The sequence below is a fragment of the Chiloscyllium plagiosum genome, unplaced genomic scaffold, assembly GCF_037043375.1.
Source record: "Chiloscyllium plagiosum isolate Xiang-an unplaced genomic scaffold, Cpla_swu_hap1 HiC_scaffold_3, whole genome shotgun sequence".
In the NCBI taxonomy this organism is placed as follows: Eukaryota; Metazoa; Chordata; class Chondrichthyes; order Orectolobiformes; family Hemiscylliidae; genus Chiloscyllium; species Chiloscyllium plagiosum.
In genome coordinates this window covers 109,177,159-109,190,748 of record NW_028270141.1, presented here as the reverse complement: position 1 = coordinate 109,190,748, position 13,590 = coordinate 109,177,159, and the positions used below count along the sequence as shown (strand labels likewise).

At 38.9% G+C, this 13,590-nt stretch overlaps 1 protein-coding gene across 1 annotated transcript in view; it reads left to right on the top strand.

Moving 5' to 3' along the window:
- Positions 1 to 13,590, top strand: part of sh3bgrl2 (SH3 domain binding glutamate-rich protein like 2) — a 95,098-nt gene that overhangs the window by 34,081 nt on the left and 47,427 nt on the right. Inside the window, exon 2 of the mRNA XM_043686963.2 lies at positions 9,921 to 10,106. Coding sequence (XP_043542898.1) covers positions 9,921 to 10,106 — 186 coding nt within the window. The remainder of the gene's footprint in view (positions 1 to 9,920; positions 10,107 to 13,590) is intronic.

The window sequence follows — 13,590 nt, the reverse complement described above, 5'->3', positions numbered from 1 at the left end:
GTTCTGGATATAATATTTGTGATGCCTATGCCTCCTGTTTGTTGTTAAATTCATGACTGGATTTGGCAGGACTGCAGAGTTTGGTTTTGATCTTTTAATTATGATATTCTTTAGCTTTGTCCGTTGTAAGCTTTTTCCACTTGGGAGTGTCCTCAATGTGAAGATGGGGCTTCATAATGATTGTGTAGTGGTGACTCCTACCAATACATGGACAGATGGGTATCTGTCACAGGTATATCGATGAGGACAAGGTCAGGTAGACATTTACCTCTTCTTGGTAAAAACAATGACTGCAGATGCTGGAAACCAGATTCTGGATTAGTGGTGCTGGAAGAGCACAGCAGTTCAGGCAGCATCCAAGGAGCAGTGAAATCGACGTTTCGGGCAAAAGCCCTACCTGATCACCTTCTATAAACCCAGACATGGAGCCATGTTCTTTAGGGTCCAGTCAGCTTGGGTCAGTAATGGCGCTACTACTAAGACAGTCTTGCAATGGAAATTGAATCCCCGATCAGAATGCTTGTGACCCTCATTAAACATTGAGTATTAAGGCAGTGAAAGGAGATGGGATTGAGGGTAGTGGATGAGACACAATCAGTACTTTGATCACAAAGTTAGTCTTCCAAGACAACAACTTCCTGACTGTGTCATCTTCTCTGATGGGTTTGTCTTCCTGATAGTGATGCAATCTTTTGAACATGGAGTGTATGGTCTGATTCATTAAGAATCACTATATCAGGCTGTTGCTCAACTTGACTGTGGGGCAGCTCTCCCAAATTTGGCCCAATTAGTGAGGAGCATTTTGCTGGGTGAATAGGACAGATTTGCCAATTTTACTTCTGATGCCTAGCCAGATTCTGGATGCACCATCCAGTTTCATCCCATTCATGATAGTATTGATATAATAGAGTAACTTGTCAGAACGTTTCAGAGGAGGCCTGTGTAGGTTATTTATCCATATTTTTGTATCTCTGCTGATTTAATCATTATGATTTGTTTCACTAGAAATTAAAATAAATGAAAAGTGGAGGATATTAAATAATTTAATTTCCTGGCTGGTGAATAATTCAATGTAATTGGTTGCTTCCCCACTTCACTGATGTTCCAGTTGCTGCTCACCATGTCGGTCAAACTTTACTGCAGACACAATTCTATCAAAATTGTAGGTATATTTACAATGTTCAGCCCTGCAATGGAGCTGGCACAGGCAGGAATGCAGTGTCACTAACCATACCCTTGTCACGTATTGACCAATATTGCCATAACTGGAAATGGGGGCAGAAACCCCAAAATCAGGTCCCAACCAATGTTTTCGAAGGCCACCTGCCTTGGGCCATAGTCTTGGGTAAAATCTCAATGTAGGTCTGGGAGGATGCTGTCTGCTTTGAGATTTTAGGCTGGACTTGTGCTGTGCAAAACCTGAGCACTACTTGAAATAACTCCACAGAGGCCAGTACCCCATCATCAAGTCACCCTTTATTGACACGTGGTGAATTCTTGAAACTGATCCAGCTCCTTTAGCGGTCTCAGAATGAACAGAATCTCTGACACTCCTGTTTATATCTGCCAGATATAAACCAGATCAACAGCCCCAATCAGGGAACTCATATTCTATGAAGTCCACCTGGCAGATCTCATTACAATCTCTATTACAGTTACTACAATGAAATTCTTCTGAAGTCTGAACCTGCACAGAGTGACACACAAACCCAGAACTTCTCTGATCCTCCAGACAGTGAACTGTTGCGGCAGCCAGCATCCCCCCCACCACCCCCCCCAACCCAAAATACATTACACCCAGTCGGTAATCGATTGAAAGTCAATTGAATTGATGAGAATATCCACCAGTTAGCCTCATTGTAAAAATCACTTGGAAAGATTTCCATCTTGCTGATTGAGGCCTAACTGCATTTTTAACGATAAACTTCACAATCCAAGGCTTCTCACTGGCCCTGAAAAGCTAATTTCATATGTAAGGGATACTAATTTTTTCCACAGTAAACCACACAAATTTTATTTTTCTCATAGGTTATTTATCCATATTTTTGTATCTCTGCTGATTTAATCATTATGTTTTGTTTCATTAGCCATTAAAATAAATGAAAAGTGAAGAATATTAAATAATTTAATTTCCTGGCTGGTGAATAATTCAATGTAATTGGTTGCTTCCCCAGTTCATTGATGTTCCAGTTGCTGCTCACCAAAACATCCCATTGATTTTGCTGTTTACAAGATTCAAACTTCCTTGAGAAAAGGAAAAAATTCACCATAGAGACCACTGGCTCAGAGCCACTAAACTTCCTGCACTTCACAGTGAACCTAATGTCACATGCTGTTCAAAAACACAAGCTGCAAGAAGGTTAGAAAACAAGGATCCTTTATTCCACTGGCACCAAATCTTTATAAACATTGATGGGAAGCTTAACTCTGAGAAGTGAACTATCTACCAATGGATGTTAATGGCTGACACTCCAGATCCACCTGGACACTGTTGGGAGCAAAGTTCCTGACATCTAACCAGCCGGGTAGCGTAGTTCAGTAGGTAAAGCTCCTGTTACTAATTTCCGGTGATCATGTGAATTAGATTTTCTTGTCCATCAGATCTCCAAAGAACTTTTTTCACCTCATAGAGTCATGGAGATGTACAGCATGGAAACAGACCCTTCAATCCAACTCATCATGGTTTCTTGGACTCGAGGGTACTGGCCAGGCAGACCACCAAGACCTCCTGCCTCCTTGAGTTGCCTTTCTGCTTCTCTGGCTTCGGGTTTCTGCAAAAGACAAAGTGGCTGTGTGCAGAGGTGGGCTGGACAGAAGGTTTGCCTCACACTTCTGGCATTGTTGAAGTTATTTTAAAAAATTATGAAACATAAATTAGCCCCCTCAAGTCCTATACCTCTAACATGCCAACAAATGCTGCGTCATGCCCTGTACCCATGCCCCATAACCAAACATGGGTGAAACATGAACCCTAAGCTGTGAAAATAGTAATTCCTTTTTTGAGGCCTGGACTTCTGATTGTTGGTCCCCTCTATTATTTTGCAGTCATAGTGAAAATCTGTGCCTAATCTAAAAAGATGTTGTGTTGACCAGAATACATTTTTAACCACAACTGTACCTGTTAGTCAGTGCATTTTATTTTATTCACGGAATGCTGCTAATGCTGGCAAGGCCATTATTATAGATACCAAGCTGCTATTGAGAAGGTGGTGGGGAGCCACCTCCTTGAATATTATTGAGTGGCTAACTGGGCCATCTCAGAGGGCAGTTCAGAGTCAACAGCATTAATCCAGACCTACAGCACACAGAGATTTTGAATTCCTATTTCTGGTTTATTAGTCCAGGCATCTGAAATACTAGTTCAATAACATAACCACGTGCTTCGTTACTTATGGGGAAATTGGCTTTTTTATTGGTTATTGATTGCTGCTTCAAGGTAATGTGTTGATTCCTCATTGTGAATCTCCTATCCTTAGTGTAAGCTTATATTCATCTTTCATTTTGTATACCAGTAGATTCGATGTAGGGTTTTACGGCCTTCCATTATTATTCAGAACTTCAAACTGTCAGTTTGTTGTTTCTTTCAGGATAATTGCAGAATGAAGGCAGATGCAAATGAACATAATAATGTAGCTGACTTGTTTCTCAATAAAATAAGCATTTAGTTTTTATTTTAGTTTTTCTGGTATTTAGTGGACATTGCTTCACTGCACAAATCAATAAGATGTGAACAAAATTGGCTTTACAACTGCATTGAAAGAATATCTAAAGGTTAGTGGAGAGATGGCAGTGTTGTGATATCTCACACGACTGATGATCCTGATTAAAGTTTTGGGGACACATTTTTGAATTTTACGATGGTAGATGGTGAAACTTGAATTCAGTAGAAATCTGGAATTTAAAAAGCTAGTCTGTTGGTGACCATGTAATGAGGTAAAAACAATGACTGCAGATGCTGGAAACCAGATTCTGGATTAGTGGTGCTGGAAGAGCACAGCAGTTCAGGCAGCATCCGAGGAGCAGTAAAACCGACGTTTCGGGCAAAAGCCCTTCATCAAGAATAAAAGCAGAGAGGCTCTCTGCCTTTATTCCTGGTGAAGGGCTTTTGCCTGAAACGTCAATTTTACTGCTCCTCGGATGCTGCCTGAACTGCTGTGCTCTTCCAGCACCACTAATCCAGGACCATGTAATGAGTATCATTTAAAAAGTTCACTAGGTAAAGAAATCTACCAATCCTGCCTGATCTGATCTACATGTAAGTCTGGACCTGCACCAAGGCAGTTGACTTTGAACTGGTCCGGTAAACCACTCAGTTGGACCACCTATGAAAGATAAGTAAACACTGCCTCAACCAATGATGCACACGCCCCACGAATAAAGAAACACAAATTATATAAAGGCTGGATTTGATAGGATTATGCATTGATATTTAAAGAAATGTTTAAAAACATATATATTTTCAGTAAGTTACATGTAACTTGTGTGTGTGGGTGGGAATTGATGCTTTGATGAAGTAATGAGATGAAAATATGAATTCAGTGGTTGCATTCTGCAGCAATGAACACATTAAGTCAGCGTAGGTTGGGAGATAGAGTCGATTGCCAGTTTGTATTTTCTGTTGAGAGTAAAGGATCGTTAAACTTACATCAACCTCACTTTTCCTAAAATTTCAGTTTTTTGTCAGACTGACCTGTGTACGGTTATCAATATTGAGATATAATTCTGCTTGTAGTTACCAACAGTTTTATTTTTTTCAGTAATCCTTTGCTATCTTAATCATTTTCTCTGCAAGTGTTCCTGCCTTATGTTAATATGTACTCCTCGCTGCTGAATGCAACTGATCACCCTAACAACTGGTCTGTCACCCAAACATCATGCACTTCAAGATAGTTACAAAATTTTTAACTTACATAGAGCTAGATTATTAGTAAGAAAACAAATTATAATTTTCCTGAGAATTAAAGCATGTGTTGTCAAATTTTAATAGGTCTGACGATTTCATTTGAGAAGTTTCGAAAAAGGCGCTTCACATTGGAACAGATGTTTCACTTCAGAACCTGTGCAATAAATTTGATACTTTTCTGTATAATAGGACCCTTTGCAAAGATTTCTCAGATCTATATGTGCATTTTATTCTTTTCAAAGGATTCCTACAGTATAACAACTTTGGAACTAAGTCATTGGCTGTAAAGTGCTTTGGAGTGACGTAAGATCAAGAAAGGTGCTATTTAAATGTATATGCTTTCTATAAGAAAAGATGACTGTCAAAACCTAGTACTGGCACAGCAAATATGAAGGTAGGAACCTGACTATTCAGAATGGGGTATAACATACACTTTAGCCCTCATTTTAGTTTAGTGGAGATGGTGCTGCATGACAGTGGTTCTATTTGCCATTTCTAACGTCACCATAAAGCACAGGGTTCCAGCATATTTGGAAACAAAGAGAAATCTTAAGAGTGCAGTTGAATATTGTTGCTGCATGTTAGCTGTCCTCATGTTAGGTAACATAGTTCTGTCATTAACAAACACAGAGAATGCTGGAGCAACTAGCAGATCTGGCATCATCCCTGGAGAGAAAAAAACAGAGTTAACAATTAAAGTCTATTGAACTCCAGAAGAGTCAGACTGGGGGACCAAAAATGTCGATTCTGTTTTTCTCTACCCAGAAACTAAAAGGAACTACTGAGTTTCTCCAGCATTCTCTACATTGGCTTCACATTTCCAGCATCCATCATTTGCTTTTATTTATAGTTCTGTCGTCTGATTGATGGTTTAGAACATTAATAGATCAGATATCTTTGAAAACCCCAGGTAGTAAAACTCCCACTGTGAATTCATATTTAAAGAGTGTTAAGAGGTAATGGTGTCTCTGTCGTGGCAGCCTAACATAGCCAGCATCCCTTTGCTTCCCCTTCTCTTGTATAAAGGCAGGAGGATTCCTATGTGACTGTAAAAATAAGTTGGTATTAAATGAGCAGAGATCGCATGTAATTGCTCCTTATCTACCTCTATTACATCTATTTTTCAGTTTTAACTGAACAGAAACTCCTCAGTATTGTTGCCATTAGTATTTCTTGTCCATTGTGCCACTGTTTACTAACATGATATGCTGGCATTATGTCTTAGTTTTGTTCTGTCTTGTTAAAATGGCATGTGGATAAATCCTTAATTTAGATAACACTCAACTGAGTCAAGGAAACAAAGGCAGATTCCATGCTCTTTCTTTCTCTTATGGACACACAATCTAAAGTTATAAAAGAAAATGAAGAGTACTTTAAAGCATTTGTTGTTTAGCACAAACAAAACAAAACTGCTTGTTTAGCAACAGGTGCTGTTTTTACATGAAGCACTGAACTTTATCATAAGTTGAATTAACTTAATAAGCACTTAGTACAGTTAGTCCAGTATTGGAGTGTTCTTAGCCAATAGGATTGGTCAGGTATCTGGTGATATCCTGTACCACTAATGTAGCTGTGAAACTATTCACTTGCAGAGGTCTATTATGACTGGATACTTTTTAACAACAGTCTCAAATTACATTTTGGTTCAAAACCGTTTTTGCTTTCATACTTGCTTTTGGAATAGGCAGGTGAAAAAAATCTGAAAACATGTGCATTGTAACACAAAGAACTTTAAAACTTGCTTAGATGTTGGACATGTAACTAGTTGCTTTTCAATAGATATGTCACACTTTTGCTTTCTGTTCCTCGCTGGTTGCAAGCAGTTTTGTTTTGTTTGTGTTTTGAGAGATCTTAGCATATTTTAAGGGAAAGAAAAAGTTGTTCTATTGAAATCATTGCAGTTGGTAGTATTTGGCTAATGTTTGAGTTTAAAATGGGGAGGGAGTGGCTTTCATTTCAGAAGAACCATTAAAATGTTTATCTCTGTAAAAGTTAGTATTAAAATTGAAAATCAATGCCAGCAACAGAAGAAAATGCAGTAGCAACCTTTACTATCTTCTACCCTTCGCCCTCTCTCAGATGTCATCCATTTCAAAAGATTGATTTTGGTGACCATTACAATTACAATAAAGTAAACATCATTCAGTAAAGATGTGTATTTATTTAACATGATTAGTATTTTCTTCTCTTTTTTTTAATGCAGGAAAATAATTACAGACAGGTTTACAGTGGCATTTGAACACAACTGAGTAAAGTATCCATGAGCTGTTCTTGATTTCCAGTCATAACCCCTGGAAAAATTGACTGACGGACTGTATCTGCAGGGATTCCTGTAATCAGGCACAGACAATAAGAATTGACAAAATCAACGGGATATTGGAACTTTAGAAATGATACAACACATAAGGGAAGCCATTTGACCCATTTTGTCCATGCCAAACCAAAGACACCCAGATGCTCTTTCTAATTCCATCTTCCTACATCAGGCCCATAGTTCTGCAACTTATACCACTTAAGGAGTAGATCCAAATTCTTTTTAAAAGATTTAGGGTCTCTGCTTCCACCATCAACTCAAGTGTCAAATTCCAAGTAGCTACCATCCTCTACATGAAAAGGGTTCTCCTCACACTCCTCTACTCCTTATGCCACTTAGCTTGAATTTCTGATATCTGGTTTTTGAACTGTCTGCTGAAGGAAACAGGTTCTTCCTATCTACTCCACTTCTATCCCTCAAAATTTCATGTGCCTCAGTTATATCACTGCTCAGCCATCTCCATTCCAAGGAAGACAACTCCAACGTCTCCAATATTTGCTTGTAGCTACAATTCTCCTGCCCTGGCAACATTCTAGTAAATTTTGTCTCCAGAGTAATAATGTCCTTCCTGTAATGTGGTGACCAGAGCACAACACACAATACTCCAGTTGTGGCCTCACCATTACCTTATACAGTTTCATCGTTATATTCCTATTTTTGTATTGTATATCTCTGCTAATGGATGAGACCATTCCATCTGCCTTCCTGACAACCTTATTTATGTACTGCTACCTTTAGGGGCCAGTGCACGTGCACACCAAAATCTCTCACGTCTTCTACCCCTCTCAGTATATTCCTGTTTATTGTGTATGCCCCTTGTATGTTTAATCTCCCAAAATGCATTACCTCACACTTACTAGAGTTGAACTCCATCAGCCACTTTCCTGCCCACTCTACCAACCCATCTCTATTATTATGGAGCTTACAGCTATCCTCTACACTACCTATTATGTGACCAATTTTTGTGTTGTCCGCAAATTTCCAAATTGTGTCCCCCACGTTCAAATCCAAATGATTAATGTATAAAACAAACAGCAGCGGAACACCACTTGAAACAACTTTCTATTCACAAGGTCAGCCATTAACCATTACCCTCTGTTTCCTTTTTACTAAGCCTGTATATTCTAGATGAAAGTAGTCTCAACGGGACCAAATTAATTCAGTTTTAGTCAGCTTTGTTTGAGTTGCTGGCAAGGAAATTTCACAAGGCTGTTGGTAATCAAGTGGAATGCTTTAACATTTAAATTTTAAAATTTCAATGTGTCCTTTATTTTCCATTTTTCCTATCTCATAAAGAGGGATGGCTCATTGTGGCAAAATAACTTGCAGTCCAGGTGAGGTAATGGCAACCCTTCATAAATGGAAACATATGAGCTGAAGCATTTGTGAAACTTTGAAGTTAATCTTGCTGTTTACCTAGCTCAATGTGCTGTTTTTGGCCACCAGTTGAACAAATCTTAGACAAAAGATACAAGAAAGCATGAATTTTCACAGAGATAGAACGGAATCTGGGAGTCCTGTCTCTAAACCAGGCCCTTCCCATTTTTTCTGGGAGAGAGCATTGGAGAACAGGGACAGGATGTTCGCATCTGGAGTTTATGAAGGCAGGAGCACATCCAAATGTTCAGCTGTTTCTTCAGTTAGAAGCATTTTTACGACCATGATTTCCAAAATGCAACTCATGGGTTTTAGACATTTCAGGAGTGGGTCTGAAGCTACCAGAGTATTTTGGGGAGTTACGGTACCCTTTTGGAGAGACCCGGCGTACCCCTTTGGAATTGTTAAGAATAGGCATAAATTTGTGTAAGAAGTACAAGGTTCGTGCAACTGCCAGGCTTTCAAATCATTTAAATCTCCTGCTGTTTTAGAAACAACAGCATGCAGTTGAAAACGTCAGTGCTTGCAATTCCTGTAGACGTCACAGGGCTAGCATGATAGGATTTGTGCTGCTGGACCGATACCACACACTGTCATTATCATATTGGAGTGGTTATAAATTCCTAGTTTGACTAACAGCTCCAAGTGATCATAAAGAGGTAATCTGTTTTTGATGTGGGGCAAAGAATACAAATGTTTGTACTTAGAAGGGCTTAGGCATTTGAAAGGATTTATATGTATTGAATAGTCTTTTATTAAGTAGAGTGTGATTTTTAATACAGTGAAGTCCATAATAGAAGCAAAGAAGTTGATTTTATTTCATCTCACCCTGGCTCTTGAGGTTTGCCATGAGGATAGGTTGGCATGAAGAATATAATGTCAAAGTTTAGTGGATGGACCATGGGTTGCCAAGGGGATATAAATGGTTACAGTATGAGGATAGAGGAGCATTCATTGCCATGGAGTGTGTGAGGGCTGTGAAGGTGAGGGGGGCATGTGCTAGTATGGATAGGGCACAGTGAGAATCAGAGCTTCTTTTCATTGCAACTGGGAAGAAGTTCCAGAGCACAAAAGCAAGTCTTTTAAACAGCTCACCTTGTCCAGCAGCAGTCCCATGACTTCCTTGGCAGTATTCCTGGAGTCAGTAAGTTCAATTCCAGTCAACTCCCACCCCCCTCCTCAGCACCAGTGAGTGGTGACATTTCCTGACTCTGCGACGTCAACTTTGGCGTGAAGATTTGAATCAACACTTCCTCTTCCCTGTATGATGAAAAGTAGTAAGGGGGCCGACTGATTTCTCCTGACTGATTTCTGATGTCATTGCAGATCAAGAAGCGGCAACAAGAAGTTGTGGGATTCTTAGAATCCAACAAAATTGAATTTGAAGAGATTGACATAACAATGTTAGAAGACCAGAGAAGGTGGATGTACCACAACATTCCACAGGAGAAGCAGCCTGCCAAAGGAAACCCACTTCCACCTCAGATATTCAACAACGATGCATACTGTGGAGTAAGTAGACATCTTTGCTCTCAGCATTGATAGTCTGTCAGACAATGTTACAAAATTCAAAGTTGCAGATCCAATATTTTCTAAGAAATCATGTTCACAGGTATTAAATTTGTCTTTCTTTCATGTAACTTCTTTCAATTCATTTTGCCATTCTGGTTTTGCTGTTTCTTCATGGTTTCTGCCAATCTACAATTGAAGCTATAATACTCAATCGGGAAAGCCTCTCAAAAAACGAATGCTGGTTTTTAAAAAAAGAACTTCCCATTATGTCAAGTTATTTAGTATAAAATAAAATCTGAAAGCTTAAGTTGAAGCCCTTAACCCATTTTGCCAGTGCTAGCTTTTCAAAATAAATTATTCCCCCCCCCCCGCCAACATCGCTCTTCTCTTATCCCATAGTCCAACAAGCACCACCCCTTCAAGTCTACATCCTGTTTTCTTCTGTTTTGTACTTGTAGTATTTTAATCTGGCATATTTCTACTGAAACTCTAAATGCTGTTGATTTTAGCAACTTGGTTTTTCAATGTTTGCCAGCCCCAAAGTGTAACTAAACCATGTTGACACCCACAGAAACAATTAACCCCACTGGCCTTAATTTTTTTTTCCAGCATCCAGTTAATGAATGTTTTGAGTACCATGAGTGCCTATTGGAAATTTCACAATGTCATATCCAAATTTGTCATTTCAAGTCAACAGATGGAAAATCAAGTGTCAAATTCTGCCTTTTAATGAATGTTGCTAATGAATGATGCTGGAGACAAATCTTTTGACAAAATATCCAAATAAACTTATCCTTTTGGTAAGTATTAATTGAGCTCATTGTGCAGAAAATTATTTCAGTAAACCCTTTCCGTTGCAGTTATTTTGGAAATAAAATTATTTTGTTTAGGATATATGAATAGGGAGGGTTTAGAGGTATATGGGCCGGGTACTGGCAAGTGGGACTAGATTAGGTTAGGATATCTGGTCAGCATGGACGAGTTGGACCAAAGGGTCTCTTTCCATGCTGTGCATCTCTAGGACTCTGACTCTATTAACATTACTGTTGGTTATAGTTTTTTGATCATGAGATAATATAATCTTGTGCAGGTTTCATGCAAAAGTTGCTCAAGAGCCTTGTAGTATCTGTGATGATTTTATTTTTGTAATTGCAGAGAACTGAAATAATCTAAAATTGATCTCAAGGGAGATCATTTGCTAATTCCCATACTTGTTCCCTCAGCCAGAAAGAAAAAAAGCAGAATTAGCCATTTTTACGGAGTTTAGTTGTTTTGTTAGAATGGAAAGGAGCTTGTGTATCTGATTAGTCTATCACATTGACACTGGTTCTTCAGAGTTTAGCTCTTCAGTAATGACATCACTTACTTAAATGATTATCATAGGCATCCAAATATAAAATCCATTTGAAAAGTGGCTAACTAGAGACAGGCAATAAATGCTGGCCAGCCAGCAACACCCACATCTCACAAAAAAATGAATTCATTAGAAAATGGAACCTAAGAACTCCCCATGATTAGATTAGATTAGATTAGATTCCCTACAATGTGGAATGTGGACTGATAACCATTTTAACTCTGTGAGTTGCATTCTAAAAGAAAACAAAACTACGCAATGTGCAGCTGTTTTAAAGACTCAGCCCTGAGCACATTTGTCTGCTGATCTTTCAAATATTTTGCAGAACTCCATGCAAAATGGCAAATTATAGAAGATGCTCAGAACTGAAGTTACAGAAAGAAATATTCCATTTCAGTACTAATCTGATGCATTTGGAGAAGATTTTACAGATCCAGTTAGGGTAGATATATAGGAAGGTCTTTTATATGTATAAAATCAGATTAACCTGTATTTTCCAGATAAAATTATTGTAGCACCTAAATATTCTTTTTGAGGTTAGGCTCAAAAGATAATTCTGCAAATTCTAATTTCTGTTGTAGAGCCATTGCATATTGGGAGCAATCAGAATTTTGTGAATTTATAATGGACAGAAAATTAGGGGAAGTGTATGTTCACATTGAGGCTGTAACCCTGGAAAACAAAATTGTAAAATAAATTACTGAATAGAATTCATATTTATTTCAGATTGCTTCATCCTACATATTTATTTCCTTTTCATCAATGAAATATGCTTGCACCCTGCTGAATGTAATGAATGGTAGATATTATACCCAAATCTGTATCCTGTTTTTAGTTGTTATTTGCACATGTCCTCTGCCCACCAGGTATCTTTGGAGGTGGAGATTCTTGTTATTTCCTACACTATGGGCACTGATACCAATTCCTGTTTGAACTATGCTCAACTAACTCCTCAGTTACCAAAAGTAGCCTGTGCCCATAGGTAGCAATTCCTGTACAACATTCAGGCTTGGGCTAGTAAATGCTAAGTGACATGTTGTAACACACAAGGTCCAAGCAAAGGCCAATTCCAACATGGAGTAGGATTTCCTGCCCTGCTGCCCAAGATATCACCATATAACCCATTCCCACACTACAGGCTATCCTGCAGGCATAATTGACTCAGTACAAGACTTTCATCTTGGGTGGGGAGCAAGCAATGCTTCTGAGAGCTGCAGGCAGTTCCACAGGAGGTGATGGTCAATACTGGGGCTACATGCAGTCTCTGATGAAGAACATCTAAGAGCCAGATCACTGGATGCTGGTTGATGCATGAATGGAAGAATAATCAATCTGAAACGGGGTGGGGGTAGAACTTAGTTGGTGGAGGTGGGTTTAGTGTCTGGTCAAAAAAGGATGCAAGTGAAGGAAATGATCCCATCCCTTTCCCATCTGAGGCACAAGCAATAAGGTTGCAATGTTCTATGTATCAAAAATTATCTGGAACTTCAAAGATGTAACCTGATTGTCAGAAAGGAGAAGCATTGAGCAGCACAGTACGTTTCTTAGTTGAAAACCAGCTCAACCATCAGAGTTTCTCTAACAAGGACCGGCAGCAGTTTAGCACATCACTGGTTCTATTTAGTGAATAATCTGTAATATAGTGGAATAACAGAAATAATTTAACCCCTGAAATGCAATGGACAGTCTGCCGATAGAAATTCTGCTTAGGACATTGTGAAGTAATTCAGAGTGTAACCACAATAATTAGAGTTAGAAACCTCCACCATTGACGACTCGAAGAAGAGTCTTTGAATATTTTTAAGATAGAAATACATTCTAGATAAGCAACGGGACATGGATAGGTAGATTCTAGATAAGCAACGGGATGCGGATATATGGAAGTATAGAGTCAAGTTTACAATCATACCACCCATGACCTTATTGAATGGCAGAGCATAGATCATAGAATCCCTACAGTGTGGAAATAGGCCCTCCAGCCCAACAGGTCCACACCAATCTTCCAAAGAGTAATCAACCCAGACCCATTCCCCAACTACTCTACATTTACCCCAGACTAATGCATCTAGCCTACACATCCCTGAACACTATGAACAATTTAGCATAGCCAATTCACCTCATCTGCACATC